Source organism: Leptonotus elevatus, chromosome 3 (genome assembly GCF_054856555.1).
Source record: "Leptonotus elevatus isolate MCC_2025b chromosome 3, RoL_Lele_1.0, whole genome shotgun sequence".
Lineage (NCBI taxonomy): Eukaryota > Metazoa > Chordata > Actinopteri > Syngnathiformes > Syngnathidae > Leptonotus > Leptonotus elevatus.
This window is the reverse complement of record NC_141241.1, coordinates 17,083,694-17,105,590: the sequence shown is the minus strand read 5'-3', so window position 1 is coordinate 17,105,590 and position 21,897 is coordinate 17,083,694. Positions and strand designations below refer to the sequence as shown.

At 40.2% G+C, this 21,897-nt stretch overlaps 3 protein-coding genes across 8 annotated transcripts; all 3 read left to right on the top strand.

Moving 5' to 3' along the window:
* The first annotated feature begins 114 nt into the window (after positions 1-114).
* Positions 115-10,182, top strand: kars1 (lysyl-tRNA synthetase 1). 3 transcript variants are annotated; one of them, XM_086072173.1, is made up of 15 exons: positions 115-229; positions 3,149-3,314; positions 4,856-5,000; positions 5,072-5,237; positions 6,024-6,117; positions 6,609-6,795; positions 7,418-7,543; positions 7,657-7,776; positions 7,889-8,051; positions 8,240-8,413; positions 8,536-8,621; positions 8,690-8,775; positions 8,861-8,987; positions 9,177-9,320; positions 9,530-10,182. In XM_086072173.1, exons 2-15 carry the CDS (start codon positions 3,175-3,177, stop codon positions 9,602-9,604), a joined length of 1,833 nt encoding a protein of 610 aa, XP_085928299.1. In that variant the 5' UTR covers positions 115-229; positions 3,149-3,174; the 3' UTR covers positions 9,605-10,182. The 3 variants fall into 3 exon arrangements, with proteins under 3 accessions (XP_085928299.1, XP_085928301.1, XP_085928300.1); XM_086072174.1 differs by lacking the exon at positions 115-229 and adding an exon at positions 498-542; XM_086072175.1 differs by lacking the exon at positions 3,149-3,314 and having other exon boundaries at positions 129-229.
* Positions 10,183-11,026: 844 nt separating this feature from the next.
* On the top strand, positions 11,027-15,122 carry gcshb (glycine cleavage system protein H (aminomethyl carrier), b). The gene is made up of 5 exons (XM_086071587.1): positions 11,027-11,236; positions 12,958-13,037; positions 14,379-14,442; positions 14,525-14,656; positions 14,726-15,122. Exons 1-5 carry the CDS (start codon positions 11,095-11,097, stop codon positions 14,818-14,820), a joined length of 513 nt encoding a protein of 170 aa, XP_085927713.1. The 5' UTR covers positions 11,027-11,094; the 3' UTR covers positions 14,821-15,122.
* A 1,437-nt stretch (positions 15,123-16,559) lies between these two features.
* Positions 16,560-19,768, top strand: rpl13 (ribosomal protein L13). 4 transcript variants are annotated; one of them, XM_086072268.1, is made up of 6 exons: positions 16,560-16,625; positions 17,099-17,216; positions 17,627-17,768; positions 18,305-18,478; positions 19,412-19,468; positions 19,557-19,768. In XM_086072268.1, exons 2-6 carry the CDS (start codon positions 17,113-17,115, stop codon positions 19,713-19,715), a joined length of 636 nt encoding a protein of 211 aa, XP_085928394.1. In that variant the 5' UTR covers positions 16,560-16,625; positions 17,099-17,112; the 3' UTR covers positions 19,716-19,768. The 4 variants fall into 4 exon arrangements, with proteins under 4 accessions (XP_085928394.1, XP_085928396.1, XP_085928395.1 ...); XM_086072270.1 differs by having other exon boundaries at positions 16,583-16,625; positions 17,103-17,216; XM_086072269.1 differs by having other exon boundaries at positions 16,587-16,692.
* Positions 19,769-21,897: the final 2,129 nt, after the last annotated feature.

The following is a 21,897-nucleotide window of genomic DNA, read 5'->3' as shown; positions in this document are numbered from 1 at the left end:
TATTACGGCTTTACCCCATTATGACATGGCGGACACATCACTTCACACGTCACAGCAATTTCAAGGAAGATTCTCCGCGTCTTTGAACATTCCGACAGTCCCATAATGCACCACGATTTGATGGCTTTTATGTGCTTGCCTTGCGCGCATGCTCAGATCTTTCAACGCGCAACAGCAGGACCATCATGGCTGACGTAACAGCGGCGGACGGCGATAAACTCAGCAAAAAGTGAGTTTTATGCGGTTTCCATCTACTTTTAACACAAATTACGTTCGGGTCCTCTTTTTTAGCCGTATTTGCTGACACAGAGATGTAAAGTATAGGTAGCAGACGCAACAGCATCTAAGAACGATAGTGAAACAAATTACCCATACGCAGGCATGTTCTTAGCCTACATTTCCCAGGATTCTGTGCTCTTTGGTTAGTGGGAAATGTAGTTTTTAAAATTACGAGTAACCCACAGTGAGATAATGTTTTATGGGCGAGTAAAACTACAAGCTCCATAATGTACTAAAAGAAAGGTCGTCCTCACTTCAACCTGGTAAATTTAGGACTTGGCTTTCTTTAAACATTGCAACGCTGGAGTATTGAAATATTTAATACGGTTTTGCCCGTATAGTACCTAACGTAGGAGAGTATTATTTAGGATATTGGCGTTTTAATTCAGTTGTTTTTCTTCTGACCTTCCTCTGATTGTGCTAGCAACATTCACAGACACGTGCTAGCTATCTACAAAAAGAATGCGATTTTTAGTTGTGTACAGTAGAGTATGTATGATTTTTAGTTGTGTACAGTAGAGTATGTATGACTTTTACAAGAAATAGTGTATAGTCCTATGTTTGCGTTGTCGTTGTTTGTCAACTGATGTTTTAGTGTCGCCGTTTGCATATTGTGCTCACTAATGCCCTCTGGTAAATAATAACAGAGCACACGGCACTTTATCAATTGAATAGGCAGCGGATTATTTTTGCCGTAACCGGCAACTCTCTTGCTTGCGTTATTTTGCAGTGAAGGGCTGTGATTGGTCAATTGCCTGAGCGATCAAATCTTGACCTGCCATAACGGCTATTTTATTTATTTGCTTATTTCGACCGTGATTCCGGTAGGTTGGCCGTGAATGGACAATTACTAGCTTATGTCACAAGTCAAAGTAGTCGGTGAAAGGACGCTCTCCGCTCATTGATAAAAATTAGACTTTGGTTTGTTGTAATTTGATTTGTGAGGATTATTTTGATTTCAAAATGTGATGAACTGTCGTTTGACTATAACAATCTGCCGTGTATGTATGCTAGACACAGGCAAAAGCAATGCAATACACCTTTTGTATTTACTGTATAAAGGAAGCATTTGCATTGCGGGAATATCAGAAATGTCCACAGGTTATTTTAGCGTGATGTGCAGGCTGTCGTGTTAGGGTTCAACTTGCTTCCGTTCCAGATTTAATTGGTTCCCCCTTCTAGCTGTGGTCGTCGGGGCAATGTCAGACCAGTAATTTTGTGTTATCTGTGCGCAGATGCATCTATATTGTTTAACAGCATAACCGTTCTATATTTTCTATTCTTCAATAAACACGTTAACTCTTTGACTGCCATAAACGTTAAATCACGTTTAGTAAAAACCTACGGAGGGGCGCCAAAGACGTTAAAAGACGTTCACTTTGTTTTTTGGAAACGGGTGGAGGAAAGCCTTGGGCAGCTGTGCTGAAAGTATCAAGTAAATCTAGTTAGTATAATGACTCGTTTTGGCCCCTAGATGGCAGCGATGACTCTCTTTGGACAAGATTGGGTGGGCGTCAGTAGAAGACGTGAGGCGGAGCTAGAGTGTTGAGGGGACAATGGCTGATGAAGCAACAATGGCGACCGGTTGCAAGCAGCTCACGCTTGAGCATTTTTTTCAAAGACGGAAAGCATCGATCAATACTAAAAAGCGCATTGATGACGACGATGATGATGGTGACTCCGAGGTTGACGCCGAAGTTGGAAGCGTTGACGCGGCCGTTGTTCTCACGTCATAAAGCCTCACCGGCTAGCGATGCTAACGCCGGAAAACGCGGAGCACAACCGACCGAGCACTTCTGCACAAGCGGACATTCGATCGGACGATGGAGAGTACCCCGAGTCCAATGCATATTCATCGGAGGAGCGGGTACAGTCTGATCACGGAGAAGACACTGTTTCTGGACTACGATGCCACCATGAATGGAGTGGATAAGATGGATCAGAACATCTCTTACCACCCGGTATAGCAACTGAAGGACATGAGGAAGCCAGACGTAACACCACCGTAACCGTAGCATGGTCCTGATAGTAGACTTGATGGCAACACACACTGCAGTATATACTTGCTATTCCCCGGAAAAAACGGCCGGCAAGAACGTGTAGCGTCTGCACGCGAAGAGGCAATCGCAGTGAAACTAATCTGTTGTGCAAATGCTGTTGCGTCTCCTTGCACGCAGGGGAGTGTTATACAAAAAGAAAAACTGTCGTTGAAACATCCACATAATTGTAAATAGTACCACAGTTGCACACTTTTGTAAATAGTTTGCCAAATTGTTGTCAAATTGTTACACTGTTGAATGTAAGTAAATGTATTTTGCTATCAAAAAACACTTTTTCATTCTTGGTGGTAGTGTTGTATAGAAGTAAAGCACTATTTAGGTGTTTGTGGCATCATTCATGGACAAAAAGAAGTGTAAAATTCACTAGAGTGCGTGAAATAATATTGTTTCACTAAAAGCTTGATTTCTCCGTATTTTGGTCCAAAACAAGCGCATTTGGGTGAAACTAACCATTTTCTATTGTTGATTACTGAAGAACGGAATAAGGTAGAAAAAAACTTTTTTTTGGTAGTATGTGTGTTTCCATAGTCCAAACAGAATTTTTTCTGTGGACCTTGAAAGATCAGTCAAAATGCTTAAATCGGCTGGCACTCACAGCATCCCTTTTCTGAAAACGTCTGGCAGTCAAAGAGTTAATTGCACAGGATTTGAAAAAATAAAGTTGTCACTGTAGCATTATGTTTTGTTTACTATTCTTTTGCATGCCACTAAAGGGAGCCCGCGTTCTACAATGAAAAATGGCTACTTTCTCTGCTTGCTGTATGCCTTGTTTGTATATTTTCTGTATACTGTATATCTCTTTTCCCCAGATTGCTCTTCTGACTGGTGGCTCGGCATGCTTTGCCTGGTCAGGGCAGTCAGGCAGCAGCTGTGCCAAGCCTTTGAAATCAGGGGACAGTGGTATAAACATGCACATCCTTGCACAGCTGCAGTGCCTTCCCAAATTTGTGGGAACCGTTGGAGAGGTGACAAAAGGTTGGTGGCTTTTCTTTTCGAGAGAGAATAACAACCAACCTTTTGTCACCGGGGTCAATGTGGGTACCTTTCTAATTAGGGCCGGGTGATAATTCAATATCAGTATCGATATCAATACAAAATGCATTTGATAAAATGTCCCCTGAGCCTGGCGTTCTGCGTGCTATAGGCGAGTAGCGTACGCTCATGAATGGAAGTGTAGCTTAGATTTGTTCAAATAAATAACCAGTCGTCTCAATGAGTGCAGCTCTCACGGTAAGATTTATTGTGCAAACTAGCACCTATGGATGATACAGGAAGTAGATAGATGTCAAGAGGATCCCTGTCTTAGGCGTGCTAACTCTGGTGATTTCTTGCCGAATGTGATGCGGAGCATCACCATGAAGTCACAATCGGTCAAAACAATAACATGTCCTATGGCAATAATGAGCCTGCTAACAAGTTAAAGTAGGCCTCAGATCGTTGGTCTATTCCGAGAGTGAACAACATTGCACGTGACATTACACATTGAACTAAACACACTTCACAACAAGTTCAGCAGATAGTGCTAGGCTAGCCAAGCTGCAAACATGCTTCAACTTGTTTAAAGGCATTCCCAGATGAAGGTTACTGTCAAACTAAACCTAATCAAATTAGATGTTGCATGAATAACCACGTAACTTTTCCAAATCCATTAGTTTAATGTTAACAGAGAATGGAGAAGGCTATATATAGACAGGCTGCCGAAATGAGCATCGATCTTGCAGTAGTTATAACTCATGAAGCAATGCTTATTTAAAAAGAGTGCAGTCTCACTTTATTACAGACGATGTAATAATAGTGGCGCATAGGGCTTGACGATATGGCAGAAATGTTAAAAGCATTTTTACTCAGTGCTACAACAAATGTCAAGAAACCCAATGAAGGGCGAAAACAACATGATGCAATAGGGTGTGATGTCTAACTCTGACCGATAATAATAATAATAATAATAATAATAATAATCATCACCCAGCCCTGCAACATGCATGTATTCTTTATTTTCTGCTTATCTTCTCTTATTGAGTTACTGAAGAGTAATTACCTTTGTTTGTCTGTGTGACTGTACGCTACTGTCTCTTGGTGGCTAAGTGGAACACGCCAGAAGGAACTGCAATGAATAAAATCATGATGATTTCAAACTGTTTAACCGCTGTACAGTAGTATTCACTTTTTTTCTACTTTGAGTTTGAGGGGGGGCTTGCAGCCCCATTTTATTAGACTTATTGGCGATGTATATCCCTGCCTATTTAGCCCCCCCCCCCCATTTAAAAGCATTTTTTTTTCCCAATACACTTGATTGGGTAGCGTTACTTGCAGATGTTTCTCTATTCGCAGGCGGCCTAGTCCCTACAGGTATCTGCTGCATTCATACATATAAATGGCAACAGCTTAATTGCACCTACTCCTATCTAGTGGTAGAGCATGGTATAGATATTATCTGTAGTGCATTTCCCCTGGATGTCACTTATCTTGGGTCACCTGCTAACGGTTGACCTCTTGGATTCTTCATGTCTTGTCAGTGAGCTGAAGAGGCGACTAAAAGCAGAGAAGAAGGCTGTGGAGAAAGAAGCCAAAGCCAAAGAGCAGCTCCAGCAAAAGAAGGAATCCGATAATTGCGCAGCATCGGACATTGCTGCCGTGGACGAGGAGACGCTCGACCCAAATGTGAGATTCTTGTATGAGCGTTGGCTTTCACCCTTCTGAGCCCTATTTTCATTGTTTGCTTTCAAATGCAGCAATACTACAAGATTCGCACCCAGGCCATTCAAGAGCTGAAGGGTACAGCTGATGACCCGTATCCACACAAGTATCACGTTGACTTGTCGCTCACAGAGTTCGTTGAGAAGTTCAATCATCTGCAGCCAGGGGAACAGCTAAGAGATGTTGTTCTCAATGTGTCAGGTACTGTAATGCTGGAATCCATTAGAAATGATTGGATTTAGTGATGCACCGAATATTAGGCCACCGAAAATTTGCGGCCGAAAATGGCCTTGCACACACCGGGGGAGAGGGACATCGCTTGGTGTACATTTTAGCGGATCGAATAAAGACAGAACTGCCGTGTACTGCATGCAGTACTGGTGAGCCACTCTTTCTCCCGCAGCGCCTCCACCCTTTTTTTAAGAGCCCCCCCACCCCCGAACGCTTCCACTTTTTCACTGGAATCCCGATGGCCGTGCTAAATACTTAAGCTATACTTAAGCTATACTATTGCTATCAGCAGTTTTAAACACGGAAACAAGCCGATGAGCTGGTGCAAACAAATGTATTTATTTATTTTTAAACGTTGGTGAATATGTAAATGTGCCAATTTTAAGTGCGCCGCACCTTGTCCCGCCTCACGCATCCGTGCCCGCCTGTGCGAACTACATTGACTATAAAGTGCAATCGCACCGCCAGAAAATGCTCAACCCTCATTTGGTGTTTAATATACCATTAGCCAACATGTCTGCGGTGTGGGCACATTTTCATTTATATTGTGCTTGGTTAAAATGTCAGTGCTAAATAAATATTTTATAATAATATTATAACTTTAATTAATTATAATAAATGCAATGATAGTAAAAATTGGCATAATTTTTTTCCGGCATTTCGGTTTTCGGACAAACATTTTCATTTCGGTGCATCCCTAATTGGATTTAAAGGTGTATATAAGAAGCGCTTTTCTTCTTGTCTTATGATTGGCAGGCCGCATCCATGCCAAGAGGGCATCTGGTGCCAAGCTGCTCTTTTATGACATGCGAGGCGAAGGCACCAAGCTGCAAGTTATGGCAAACTCCGGGTACTGAAAGATTGAGTAAAATCCCTGTTGTCTGAATATTATGTTTATGTATTTTATTGGTTAACCAATTAATTGCCAGACATATTTAAAGCAGTTTCCCATATTGCATTTTGTCTACTTCGATGTCCTTACAATATTGTGTTCTGTGCCGACATAAACACTAAACCTGTCAAAACAAAAAGTACATTCTTTATCACCAGAAAAAAAAGGTGTATATACTTTAGTAATCGGCATTAAACCATGAGGTAATTTCACCAAAAACATTGTTTAATGATCAAAAAGCATAGGGAAAAAAATATTTTTTGTGAGAAGAAACTTGTCAAACAGAACAACATTGATGCTAATAAATTTTGCTTTTGTGACACCTCAAACTTTATAACAAAAACAAAACTGAGAAAAGGCTTTTGATGGCAAAAAAAAAGAAAAAAAGAAGGCAGTCATGGACTCTCCAACTTCTTGCTTTAACATTGAGTTTGTCCTCACCTCGTCAGCAACTACAAGTCTGAGGAAGACTTTATTGCCATCAACAACAAGCTCAGGCGCGGTGACATCATCGGTGTCCGTGGAAACCCCGGAAAGACTAAAAAGGGGGAGCTGTCCATCATCCCCACCGAGATGAAACTACTTTCGCCTTGTCTCCACATGCTGCCTCACCTCCACTTTGGACTTAAAGACAAGGTAATACAGGTCACAATAACCACATTTGGATATGAAGTTATTGTCTTACAAGGATCTAAGGCTCACTTGTTTAGAAATACAGCGGAACCTGTTATTGTATGCCCTGTTTTACATATGATACGGCTTTCACTTATTTTTTTCATTGAAATTCTGTCACACACAGTCAAAGATATTTTATGGAGGAACCTGAAGTTGGCGACTCTAAGGGGGAAAAACAGTAATAACCGGCACCTCGCGCGAATTTTTTTTGAGCAATAACGTAAAATCTAATTTTGGCTGAGTAATTTGATTATCAAAATATTCGATAGTTGATGCCCATGTGCCAGGTCTCTGTTAGTGAAGGTGATTGACCACAGTTCAAAAATAAATAAATACATTTGTTCGCACCAGCTAATAGGCTTTGGGAACAGAACCTTGACCTCTGTTTGGATTAAACAAAACAATGACTGATTATAATGGACTAAAGACTTGCCAAAATTTTGATTGAGATGACTCGTAGATTAAACATCACAAACTCCCTAAACAGCTGCATTAAAAAAAAAACGTGATCCACCAGACCTATCAATGGAAGAGGTAATTTTTGTTTGTCATCTTTTTGATTATTCTCATGGCTCTATTAAAGGAAACACGATTCCGTCAGCGCTACTTGGATCTTATCTTAAATGACTACGTGAGGCAGAAGTTTATAACACGAGCCAAAATCATCACATACTTGCGCAGTTTCTTGGACCAACTAGGATTTTTAGAGGTAAGGGCTTGACACACTTATCACAGCCTGTAAAGCACGTTAATTTTTTTCTCCGTTCCTCCCCAATGTTTCTTATGAGTGAAATTCATTGTCATATTTACTGTTGTCTTAAGATTGAGACTCCAATGATGAACATCATTCCTGGTGGAGCAGTAGCCCGTCCATTTGTAACTTACCACAATGAGCTGGATATGAACCTGTACATGAGGATTGCACCTGAGCTGTACCACAAGGTAATGTGCAGTATTTTCCGAGGAAAATCATCAGTTTACAATGGAATTATTATTTTCTGTTGATTGTAGCCTCATAACATTTCTTCCATTATACGCTGTGTTCTCCCTGTAGATGCTTGTTGTGGGTGGGATAGATCGAGTGTATGAGGTTGGCCGTCAGTTCAGGAACGAAGGCATCGATCTCACTCACAACCCGGAGTTCACCACCTGCGAATTCTACATGGCATATGCCGACTACCACGACTTGATGGACATAACAGAGAAACTTCTTTCTGGTACGTGGAAATAAGATGCTTGTGTGGGATTAAGACTGAAAAAAAATATCTGTATTTTAACCATGTAAAAGCACTTTGTTAGTCCGCTCAATGATGACTTGCTTGCATGAGATAGCAGTATTTTGACCTGTCACATCGCCGTGACAACAGCAATGCAATACTTAGTCTGTATTGCGTTTTCCTTTCAGGCATGGTGAAGCACATCACGGGAGGATACAAAGTGACCTACCACGCTGATGGTCCAGAAGGAGAAGCCTATGAGATTGACTTCACGCCGCCATTTAGAAGAGTGAGCATGACGCATGACCTTGAGAAGCAAATGGGAGTCAAATTTCCTCCCACTGACAGTTACGACAGTGACGGTAAGATTGCGACTGGGTCTGAGGACAGACATTTACGTTTGTTTGTTGTTGTTCTGATTGGCACAGTACTGTAATTATCCAGAAATGATGTCCTTATGCCTTTCTTCCCATTTTCTCTTCAGAGACACGTAAATTCTTTGATGACCTGTGTGCCCAGAAGGGAGTTGAATGTCCTCCACCAAGAACAACTGCCCGCCTACTTGACAAGGTGCTTTATTTTCTTTATTCATTAGTTAATAATAGGACACATGCTTGAACCACTCTGTTATTCCTCAGCTTGTGGGAGATTTCCTGGAGGTCACCTGTATCAACCCCACATTCATCTGTGATCACCCTCAAATCATGAGCCCCTTAGCAAAATGGTGAGGGGAAGCATCCCGTGTCAAATCGGTCCTAAATAGTTTGGAAATGCTCCTGCCTGACAGTTGAAATGCTCCTTTCCAATAGGCATCGATCGGAGAAAGGCCTAACGGAGCGCTTTGAGCTCTTTGTGATGAAGAAAGAAATCTGCAACGCTTACACAGAGTTGAACGACCCCATTAGACAGAGGGAGCTATTTGAGCAGCAAACCAAGGTGTGTAAAGAATGAGTGTACTGTGGCGCGGTGTTACATTTGAAACACAAGTTGGGAACATTCAAATAAATGTGACATTGTTGTCGCTTACAACTTGCCCTGCCAATAAAGTCAACAAAGAAGAGAGACACAATATTGTGGCCAAATGTTGCAATCAAATGTTGTTTATTACAATACTCTATTTTTTAGGCCAAGGCCGAGGGTGACGACGAGGCCATGTTCATTGACGAAACCTTCTGCACGGCACTGGAATATGGTCTCCCACCGACAGCCGGATGGGGAATGGGCATTGACCGCCTCACCATGTTTCTCACTGACTCCAATAACATCAAGGTAACGTCTTGTTGTGGAATGTAGTGACTTGACTACTGTTATGAATGGTGGCAACTGTTTGACTTTTAAAGTGGAATGTCAACAACCGCATAACTTCTCTGATCTTAAATTAATCAATCTTCTTGATAGATGCTGAATAGGACCATATTTTGTAAAAAAATAAAATAAATAATCCCTAACCTTTTTTGTTTGTGTGTGTTCTTTCCTAGGAGGTTTTGCTCTTCCCAGCCATGAAGCCCGACGACAACAAAACAAACGTTACTGCAGAAGGCACCTCTGTGTAATGTACTGACCTCTGACCCTCCTCTCCTTCAAGGAGGCTTGGAGAAGCATTTATGTCAGTGGTCATGTGTGAGGTCTGCTGGTATTGTTTTGTTTTTTTAACGGTGTCAAAGGCTTGCTTGCTCAGTCATTTATGCAGGTGATCTGCATTTTTGCAAGGCTAAATGTTAAATCATAACAAATACAGTTTTGTTTTGATCTTTTCTACAATTTCTGTGATCATATTTGTTGGGTACTACTTGTTTGTCAACAAGTATACATTTTAATCTTCATTGTCAACCAGACACTAATTGGTTGATCAGTGACGCACATCCTGTTGATCATACTTTTGAAGACATAATATTTCAGGATATACATCAAGATTCTATTAAGTAGTCAGTTGTTGCTCAAGTCTGACTTGTCTGAATTTGAAATCTGGAGTGGACACGCATTCAAATTCAACAGAAGTACCTGTAATATTTTGTAGTCCCAATACTGCCATCACTTCTTCATGTCTTGCTTATGTTTTTTGTCGACAGCAGACTCCAAAAGTCAGTCCTCTAGTCAAGTGCATCTGAATAAAGCGCTTATGAATCTCTCATTGTCGCTTAGTTTTTAATATACTATTTAAGTTAATTATTTATGACAATTTATTAGTGTTTAATCCAATAGTGGGTCAATTTGAGTGCTACTGTAGGCAACTTAACAAAATGACTTACTAAAATGTGATTTTTGCAGTTCAGCTTCTTGTCAAGCCAAGCAGTGGGTTATACAGTACTTAATTACATGGCGTCATGTGCAAGATGTCCCCTTTGACGCTGCCACTACCAACCCATACACACCAGTGAAAAATGCATTAGAGTAGACCTGAGCTTTTCTTTAAAAGTACTGAATTGTAACTTGTAATAGATCAACACATAAGTATAGCTAAGGAGTCAAAATAACAAATGATTGTCTTTTATTAGTTAACTCTTAACAGAAAAAAATCTGATTCAATCAAGTGTCAAATTGCGCACTTGACGTTTTTTTGGGGTGTCCCTTTGTAACTACATTTCCCATCATTCCCCGAGAACGGCTTACTGCCAGTTTTAAAAAAAAATCGCCCCAACTTTTCATTAAAAAAAAAAAAAACATTCGTAACTGTAAACGTAATAAAACTGATGTTTCTCATAATTTTGACTTTGGTTAAGGGACGTGATAACAAAATGTCAAAAGAAAAATTTCCCGCAGTAAAAGTAAACGTTTTTTCTTTTGAATAGCTTTGTACTTTTATGTAACTTGGAAATAGAATTAATACAATTACGTTTTGGAAGAAATCTCAATGGCCCTGTCTGATGTGGCTGAAAAACTACATACAGCTGCATACCGCGTTGTCTTACTGTGACTGTAATCTGCGTATTGACCGCTAGATGTCAGCAAATACGAGCGCCCGTCCCCACCCTAGTTGATGATGCGCGCTCCCGAGGTCAAGTGTATGTGAGCGGGCTCCCACGCGCACCCACACGGAGTGAAGATGGCGATGAGAGCGGCGCTTCGGTGCCTCTTCGCAAACTTCCCCTCCGGACTTCCCCAGCTGGCTCCCGCAGCGGCTTTCCCGGCGACACGGCTGCTATGGGCGGCGAGAACACTGAGCACCACGGCCGCCCGCGCCGAAGGTAAAAAAAACACTTGGGAATTGGGATTAAAAATTGCAAACGGAAGTGCACATCACGTTCGACTAGTTGGCCAGACAAACTTTAAACTCGTGTTTATGATTAGCAGAAGCCTGTTAGCTACGCTTATGTTCAACGTTCAACGTACAACTTAGCTTCAGTTTTTTTTCCCAATCAAGTTGACTACTGTTAATTCCAACAAATGTGTCGGGTCGTGCAACATGTAGCAACTCATTAAACATATGCCAGCTAACGTAAGTAAATGAATGTCAGCATGCACATGACAAAGTACGTTTCTGTAGCATACGGTGTTTACAGTAAATGTGCAAGAATTCTGTGTAAAAGGCTTGCTGTATCCAGGCCTTTTCACATGGGGACAGCATCCCTGACTGTGGTCTCCCAGTCATGCATCAACATATTTCAATCTGGTTCAAGCCTGTATTTGTCTGCATGCTGACATGGTGCCAGCACTGGGGGATGAAACACTAGCACTGCTCTAATTCATTTTAGAAATACTCACTGTTCAACTTGGTATCTGCAGACCCCTGAACTACATAGCGTGTAATTTACCGCAACCAGAAGAAACAAGTTTCACCAATCAGCAAACGCCGGTGTTCAATACTTCTGGCCAAGTAGTAGTGTCACACTGGAACTGAAGGTTCAAATATCCATCTTAGCGTAGGTTCTGGGCGATATGGCCCAAAAATAAAATCTCGATTTTTGCAGTCATTCAGGTCGATTACGATTTTAATCTAAAAAAACAACAACATTTATTTCAAGGTTTCATTTATTCGAAAGATAATTCCTGTGCAAACTGTTCACACAGCAATAATGTAATGTAGTTGGTAGCTATTGTAAACCACCCATCCAGCATTCTGCAAAATTACAAAAACATTTGGATGAAACAGAACATAAGAACAACAGCTTTTAATCATCCAAAAGACAACTCGATTTCATGATTTAGCAAATTTAAAATGACGATGCATCGAATTAATTCGATTGCTCAGCCCCATTTTAGCGGAGGCAAATGTATAAAACATCCCTCTGAGGAAACAAAAAAAAAAAAGACTTGCTCGCACAGTTCCCCAAATAAGATGTCAAGAGTGCCGAAGTCCGGATTCAAACCCCCAACTTGAAAACTGTGAGGCGGATGTGCTAACCACCAGCCGCCTACACATAAAACAAAAGGGGATTATACATTGTGAATGTAAACGCCAAAATGTTCAATCAAAACAATATCATTCTCAACTGGCTCATTGCTAACATAATATGCAAAACACTATAGGTGGGCTAACAAATTTAGCATAGCTCGTACTTTAACATAAAGGAGCGTAAAAACAGAGCATACGCTTATATTTTATGTGTCCTTTCTGCTATTTGGCTAAATTTACTTATTGGATATTAGTAGTTACTTGAAGTTAATTTTGACCTCTAGTGCTGTCTGGCGTGTTGTGGTGCAATGTGGTACCACACTTAAGGCGCACAGAAATGTGTCCATTAAAGTGTAGTATTAAAAATGTGTGCTACTGTAAATGAATTAGTAAAAGATGAACCGATATTAAATAAATATAAAGGCCTAATTTCTGCAACAATTCTGTGAAATTCTGAATGGTGCAACTGATTTGAGGTTCCACCGACTGTACATGTGTTTTTAGGGGAAAAAAAATGCCATGAACTGATTAATTTACCCATTGATCTTTGTTCTTGCTTTGTTCTTTGCACAGCTTTAAAGTTCACAGATAAGCACGAGTGGGTGCGAGTAGAAGGTGACATTGGCACCGTCGGTATCAGCAATTACGCTCAGGTAAGCCTTTGTCTTTTTCCCTTCGCTAATCATTCATTTATGATGGGTTGTGACACATTTGGTCCGTAGCTTTGATGATGATTGGCGCGTGGTGGGTTCAGAAGCTGCAGTCTCGTTTATTATACGCTGTACTTTGCCCTCTCCTGCAGAAACGTCCGTTTTATTTATTTTTTTATTTTTTTATTAATATTGCCGCAGGTCACTTTATTATGCTGAAACTCTATGCTACGTTCCTATGTTGGACTAATGCTCAGTGGTTTATATTTATTATAATTTAAGAATATTTGTCTTGTTGAAATTGACAGTGGCATGTACCGCGTAATGGTATAATAACTCAAAGTGCTTTACACAAAAAAAAAGTCAAGTAATTTTTTCAATGTTTAAAAAAAAAGAAGAAAAAGAGTTAAGCTACCTCATTGTGGATTAATGTCACCTGATCAAAATTACATTTGTATCTCAAGAAGCTAGGCTAACTGTTAGCTTGTCTCGTAGCAACATTGTGGTTGTAAGATTTTCTCCTTGTCATTGTTATTGTGGTGAATTACACACAACCATTTACTCCTCTATTTGGGTTCAGTTAAATGAAATGGGGAAAAAAAGGTGATGGTGGCAACGCAAGCCTGAGGGACAGTTTAACGTTTATTTCAGTTGTATAAGGCCAAGATGGCAGCCCCTTGAGATGGAGGGTCAATCTGTTTAATTTTTACTCTATAAACATAATATTGATCTGAATACCGTGTTCAGGCTAGTGAGTGCACAGACAAAATGCGACGTCATTAATATCCAGTTTATTACGGACATTCACAACACTACAGTTCACGTGTGAATTGGATTTATACATTTTTAGTCATGTGTTGACAACTTTGAATTATGTATTTCTTGTTTTGTCAGATGCCCCCCCCCCCCCCATATCACCCCCTCCATATATTGCCTGGGATACATTGCAAACCCAGCCGTAATAGGTGAAAATATACCACATAGGAAGACCATATAAATATTTTTTTATGGCAATTGATTCATTTTACAATCAATTAATCTGCCTATTATTTTGTTGATTAAAGAGATGGTGTGTAATATTTAGCGCCATCTAGCGGTGAACTAATAATTCATTCAATTTAAAAACTCATCATTGAGTTCAATAATATGCAAAAAAAAAAAAAAAAAAAAGCCGTTGTGATAGTTGCATCGAGTGTTGTCGACCACCGTTTAACTTCCACAGCAGGGTGGTCGTCGCTGAGTTCTGTGATTCGGGCTCCCCGTCGCTTGTCACCTTCTGCTTTGCTCTCGCAAGCTTAAGCTTTATTTATTATACTGGCTTTTTTTTTCTTTTCTTTTTTTTAGGAAGCTTTAGGTGACGTGGTGTACTGCGGACTACCCGAAGTCGGCCAAAGCCTTGAGCTAATGGGTACGACTGGCCCACGTGCTACACTTGTGCAAAAGCGTGCCGCAGGAGATAAGACGTGTGTCTCCCATGTTTTGCGTTGCAGAGGAGTTTGGTGCCTTAGAAAGCGTGAAGGCCGCCAGCGAGCTTTACTCGCCTCTGACAGGCCAAGTGAAGGAAATCAACACCGAGCTGGCCGAAAATCCCGGACTGGTGAATAAAGCCTGCTATACAGACGGTGAGCATCTCGCGCTAAGACAATGTGCGACAGGAAACAAGTAGTCTACCATGACCTTTCTCTTTTCAGGTTGGCTCATCAAGATGACAATCGAAAAGCCGGATGAGCTGCAAGGCCTCATGGATCAAGCTGCGTATGATCATTTTATCAAATCGCTGGAATAATAATAATAAAAAAAAAAAAATCAGCTCACAGTGCTACTTTTGTACTTCAACAACGTCCCGCAACATCCTTCATCCTCTGTGCTATTTATTGTCATACTGAAAAAGTGCCATAAGAATAATTTTCGTCTGTCAATCCTAAAATACAGATTCATGTGCCGGTAGTTGGGAAAAGCACATAAGGGCTCTTGGGACTGTTGGGTCAAGCTTCTGATTTTGAAATGAGATGGAAAACTGGACAGTGACTGTAAATGCTGTCAACTTCATGAAATAAAACTTTTCATTTCCCTTTGAGGAGAAACACATGCATGTGTTCAAGTTTATTTTTCACCTACTCGAACATCAAGCGATGATTGTCACAGTGAAACCGGGTTCAAAGAAAAGATGCTAACAGCATATTATTTTTGCTGATGCGGGTGTTGGTGCGTGCACCTGTCCCAGGTGCTTCTTGTTGCTTATTAAGTCCATGCACCTTGACCTTTGCCCTCTAAGTTGCAAATAGAAAGAGCGAGCAGAGGTCACTTGATTAATGATTAATGAGGCAGCGCTTTTAAAATCACAAACGGTCGCTCTCGCACGTTGTGGTCTTCAACGGGAAGAGCGGAACTTTATCAGAACGGGTTCCTTTTATCAGCAGTTTGCCGTTGATGGTGGCTTTTGATGCTGCAGTCCCCTCGTCTAAGACAAGCTGTATAATAATCAGAGGTGCAACAATTATTTGACAAATTAATTCACAACTATTTTGATAATCATTTTAATAACTTGTCTAACATATAGTCCCAATCCTCTGAACATCGGACTCTCAACAGTAAATCAGCTCCTGTTTCTGTTGTTCTCCATCAAAGAAGACAGATTATCTTTGTGTGTGTGTTTTTTTTAAATAAGACATTGCAACTTGCAAGCATCTAGTTATACTTGGAAAACACACGCAGAAGTCCTCAAAGTCAACAGATACAATGTGAACATCTTTAGCGATAACCGGAATTTGAGTATGTCCTTGATCGCATGTCAGACTTTTCACAGCACACGTCTTTAGAATTTATTTCCATGTTGTCAACATGAATTTTTGTTTCCTGTCATGACCAACAAGTTGCAGTCGATAGTACAGATGAATGAGAGCAGGTCAAAAGAGAGAGAGAGAGAGAGTTACAAATAGTTACTCACCCAAATAAAAGTCTACATCTAGTGGCCAAACAGGGGAAATACATTCAAAGTACAACGCATGGCCACGTGTTCTGTAACGACAGGGTCAATGTGTATTTATTGAACAGCACATTTTATTAATGTGGATTGTACATTCTTTTTTCTGCAACCATTATGCACATTTGAATTATATTTAGCTCACAAAAAAAACGGTTTTATGTTACTTAGAATTCCTATCTATTTGTCGGCTCTACATGCGAGTGCATTTCTTTCTTCAATGTTCAATCACTAGTTCTTTTCTACGACATAAAACACGTTCTAAGAGTTTTAGGTGTCCCAAGTAATGTGTTGTAAATCAATTCCGGTGACCTCCCATAATAAAAAAAATTGCACAACATTCATAAAGTTATAATTATACTATTTTTTATAAGCGGTTCAGAAAATAGATGGACGGTTCTAATATTTATTTATGTATTTGTTCATCTATTTATTTTAATTTTAAATACGTGCGCACACGTATCCAAACAATCTTTGCTCTCTACTCCTTGAACGCTATATACACTCTTTGTTTACATACTGCTCGGTGATTGGCTGGTTGATGCGTATCCCACAATCCACCAGCAGTCTTCTTCCTTTTTCCTTTCGGCCATTTTCCTCCCTAGTAGGTATGAAAAATATCCTCTACAGATTTTAGTGGAATCCCGTTCAATCCATTATATACACGTACTGTTTGTAAGTTAAATGTCTTTCACTCAATAGTACGCTTTCTCACCTTTGAATTTAGGTGAATATTGACAATGATTTTTCAGTTGAGGGCTGTAAAAGTGGCTGTTTTCGTCGCGATGTCACTAGCAGTAAGCGTGACTGCTAGCGTCGCTGCTAACACATTAAAAGTAAAGGCGTTGATTTGTTCATAAATGAACGTGCGTGCGAACAAGCAAAAGCATACAAGACCGAAATTCCCAGCCATTTTCATTGTTAAAGTAGTGTATTAAACTTGTGAGCTTCCAGTAAGCCCGCCGCTAGCCTGGCTAACTTGCTATCGCTGTCAGCCATTGCTCGGTACAGATGCATGGTGGTGCAGTACCGGCATAAAAGTATTCTCATCCCCGCTGTTTTTTTTAATTTATTTTTTAAGGAAGGTAGGCAGCCATGGCCCCCAGCCGGAATGGAATGATACTGAACCCACACTTCCACAAAGACTGGCAGAAAAGAGTTCGCACTTGGTTCAACCAGCCAGCCAGGAAGCTCCGCAGGTGAGTGGATGTTGTCAACGGTAGTGAACTACACTAGGGTGTCACATTTGAGAAGTGAGTTTGAATGCATGCTACATGGAGCAATATAATATTGGGCACGCTTTAGAAGAATATTGGAATTGCAGAATATGTATTTTAATCGCTGCATGAAAACTTTGACATTGCAAGAAAGTCTGACCCACATATGGAAAACACTGTGCAAGAAAGCTTGGTGGGCTGCCGGGCTAATAAAACGCTGGAGGGGAAGCCTGTACTGTATAGGATTATTATATTGTATTGGTATTGCTATTCACTTGGTCTCTATCCCCTGCAAACACTAATTGTAAACATTGTGAATGTCAATCCAGCAATGTATTTCTGGGCAGCTCTGTATGGTTTATAAAAGTTTAACCTATAGTTGTCTTTGTCAGGCGAAAGGCTCGCCATGCTAAGGCCCGTCGCATTGCTCCCCGTCCTGTCACCGGGCCGCTGAGGCCACAGGTCAGATGTCCCACGATAAGATACCACACGAAGGTCCGTGCTGGACGTGGTTTCACCCTGGAGGAGCTTAAGGTAATTCCAAAGGATTTTTGTGCCTTAACATGATTTTGCATCAGATAATCAGTTTCTAATGAGGCGAAAATATCTTATTAAAGAGCACAGTGTTTGCAATAATGCCTAATGGATTAGTTTTTCTTGTCAAAATGTTCACAGGTGTCATGTATGCACGTTTGTAATTACCAGCAACAACAAAAAAAATGGTCACGGTGTTACTCCCTGCAATCTGCTGTCAGTTGACTAACATATTGCTGGTTTGGGGCTGAATCCTTGTACCTCCAAAATAGTCATAATTTAGAAAGAAAAAAACCCGCCATGTTTGTTCAACCATTAACATTGTATCATCAGACAGAGAAAGCCATTTTCAACACTTAAGATGTAGACGACTACAAAATTGCTGCCCTGCTTGACACTCTGCATTAAGGGTGGGAATTGGAGGGTTAGATCACCAAATGACGAGAACAAATTTCGCCCCATTTAGGCGGGTGTGACAATCAGTGGTACTTAAACTTTACTTTATCATTCTGAATGCTCCCTGCTCCACCTTGTAGGCTGCCGGCGTCCACAAGAAGACAGCCCGCACCATTGGAATCTCTGTGGACCACCGTCGCCGTAACAGGTCCACGGAGTCTCTTCAGGCCAACGTGCAGCGCCTCAAGGAGTACCGCTCCAAACTTATCCTGTTCCCCAGGAAGGCATCTGCTCCTAAGAAGGGAGACAGCACTGTAAGTTCCTCATGTGGCGTGAATGATTCCGTAGTGTTGATTTTTCTGGAATCGAGTGGAACCAGGCTAACATTGCGTGCAAAGTTTCGATTCCTAGTTTGCCGCACGGAAGAAACACAAATGAAAAGAAAACGTTTTTAGCGCGGCGCATAGCACTTTCAACTGCTTGAGCGGTGTCGCAGGTGCACAGCAGCTCTGCTGTTGTCCACCTCAAATACATCTTTTGTGTTTGTCATTTGTTTTTTTTAGCACCAAACAACAACAAAATAGCACCAAACTCTGGTGCTCATTTAAGAACCGCACCAACATTTTATGTGCACCCTTTCGCATGCTTTAAGTACCTGCTGCATTGTATTTTTTTGAGGTTCTCAAAAACAAAGCCCTCTTGATAAAATTTCAAGTTCATGGGTTTGATTAGTAATGTAAAAAATGTTAAAAATAACATTTTGAGAAATTCATAGTAAAGTTCAAACAGTAAAAATGGCGCATAAAAAAACAACAACCCAAATTTGAATAATTTCGTCCCCTCCATAACTGGTTAGCCATGCAAATATATATATATATATATATATTTTTTTAAAGGATCAAATTGAGAATTGTTAGGAACCGGAATCAAATCGAGGAATCGGAAACGAAAGTATCCAAATTCAAAGAATGCCCAAACCTACTTAAAAAAAAGGTGTCATACACTGAAATGAACAGTTGTTGTTTTTTTGCTATACAAATACATATGGGCTGATATTGGATTCTGACTGTATAACTGAGTAAAAATATCACCTGTGTCAAAATGTACCACTCTAAGATATGTCAATCAACCAAACAGTATATGAAGTAAGGATTGGGTATCGGTTTACATAAGATTGTTTGAAAGTTGTACTTAGTAGGTGTGAGATGTAATTGTCACCAAGTAGTAACAAACACTCTTGTGTTCAGGAGGAGGAACTGAAGATGGCCACCCAGCACAAAGGAACAGTGATGCCCATCAAAACCGTGAGTTTCAAGCATTAGCTTGAGCATGACCATTAAGCCCATTAACCAGATTGTCCAGGTGTTGATAGTGTTTTTTTTGTCCTTCCAGGTACACAAGAAGGAGAAGGCCCGAGTCATCTCAGAAGATGAGAAGAACTTCAAGGCTTTTGCCAGCCTGCGCATGGCCCGCTCTTATGCCCGTCTTTTTGGTATCCGTGCCAAGAGAGCTAAAGAGGCTGCTGAGCAGGATGTGGAGAAGAAAAAGTAAAAGTTGTTCGTTTGGAACTTTGCAAAATAAAGTGTTGAAAAAGTTGAACCTGAGACTGTTGTCATTGAGGTTTTTCCTGATGCCAGATGTTTTTCAAGGGCCTGGGCAACCATGTCATTGAATGCAGCACTCTGTGCTCGCTTCCCCTACAAGTTGGTTTCACAGCATCAGTCAAAGTTGCTGTGGACTGCACAAAAGTACTCTAAAAGTATGCAATTTTGAAAATAAATAATGACGAAAGAGTTAAATAGTCTAGAAAGAAAATGTGCATTCATTGCAACACTTGTTTTATGTCAATAGATGGCGTAAGAGTGACAAGGGAGCATTTGGCACATTATTGGATACAATCTCAGGGTTGTCTAGTCTTCATTTTTTTGCTTTTGGCTTTAATAAAATTTTGAATGGTTGGTATTTTTTTAGTGCAGACCTTGACCGCACCCTCACATTCAAATAACAGCCTGACCGAGCGCGGTATCGAGTGAGGGCAATTGAGACATTGTCATGTACAAGCAATACCTCCCTGACAGCATCAATCACATAATTAACATCTTTAGGAAGGGCCTTTGCTTATGCAGGCGTACATAATGTAAATCGTTGACAGCAAATGCGGAGTCACACTCAGAATGCATTGCATAATGTGCAGCCTATGAGGCTGCTTCAGCGGTGTCATATTCAATTGGATCCTGTCTTGGGTGTCTCGAAACAGTATTTGGGAGTCAGGAGTGCTACAGTATTTGATGATGTTGATGACTGCCGGATAAAATGAGGCGGATAGTGTCCTGGTAAAACCCAAGCCTGGTAATGGATTGCCATTATAACATCTCATTGGCGCGGCTTCCGCCCAATGTGTGACTAGTCTTTTAACCCATTCACTGCCATTGACGGCTATAGATGTCAAAAATTCATTTGAACTATTTTAATTAGTTTAACATTTTTTTCCACTTTTGTTAAGAGTATGAAAACCTAGGATTTTTTTATTGTACATTTATAACAGATATAAAATTTGTGATTAATTTTGAGTTAACTATTGAAGTCATGCGATTAATTAAAATAAAAAAAAGATTACTAAAAATTTGTTTTTTTTAAATCGTAATTAATCGCATAGATTCACTAGCTAACTCACGATTAATCACACATTTTATATCTGTTATAAATGTACAATAAAAAATTCTAGGTTTTCATACTCTTGTTAACAAAAGTGGGGGGAAAATGTTAAACTAATTACAATAATTAAAACCAATAGAAATAGTTCAAATGAATTTTTGACGTCTATAGCCGTCAATGGCAGTGAATGAGTTAATTACAAACATTCATGTTTATATGTAGCCCTACCCTTTGAGACCGCGGGGGCCACTGCAGTGGGATGCCACTCAAACGCAACATTAGACAGACGGGGTTGCTGGAGTGACGACAAGGACGCGAGCATGCCTGGGAGGGGGCATGTGTGCATAAACCATGTTGAAGAGCAGAGAACATCCTGTGAGGAGCCTCAGATGGGTCTCATTTATGCAGGGCTCAGGTGTGTGCCTCCAAGCAGACAGTTCACTCAACGAGGAGGCAGGGATGGAAGCTGTGTTTGTGTGCATGGGCTAGAATATTTTGAGATTTGTTTTTATCGTTTTAATTTTGTTTAGATTTTCGTATTCAGTTAGCTTTCATTCATTTTTAGAGCATTTGTCATTTTTTTATGCTTTATTTGGAAAATGCTTCAAGTTGAGTTTTTATTAGTTTTAGAATGAATTTAACTTGTATTTTTTTCAATAGCACACACGATGAGTGAACTGTATTTTGATTGTTTTCCATAATAATCTTGGTGTATATAAATCATTTTCTAATACAGTGGTTCTCAATCATTTTTCATGAAGCACCACCTCAAAAAAGCTCTTCAAGTACAAACATACAGTATAAAGTAGAGGTTTTATACCTTAAAATAATACTAATATTAATTTAACCCTACACCTAACATTACACAAAGGTTGTCAATTCAAACAAAACCTGCACTTAAATAATAACTTAATCAAAATGTGTTGCACCTGAAAGTTAAATAAATACATACTTTCAACACAAAAGATAAAATGCAACTGCATTGAACTTAAAAGTAAAATTCAACTTAAGTGTATTTAATAAATGTAAGGAGCGTGATTTTAAAAAATAGTTAAAGCCTCTTTAAAATATTTTGTAT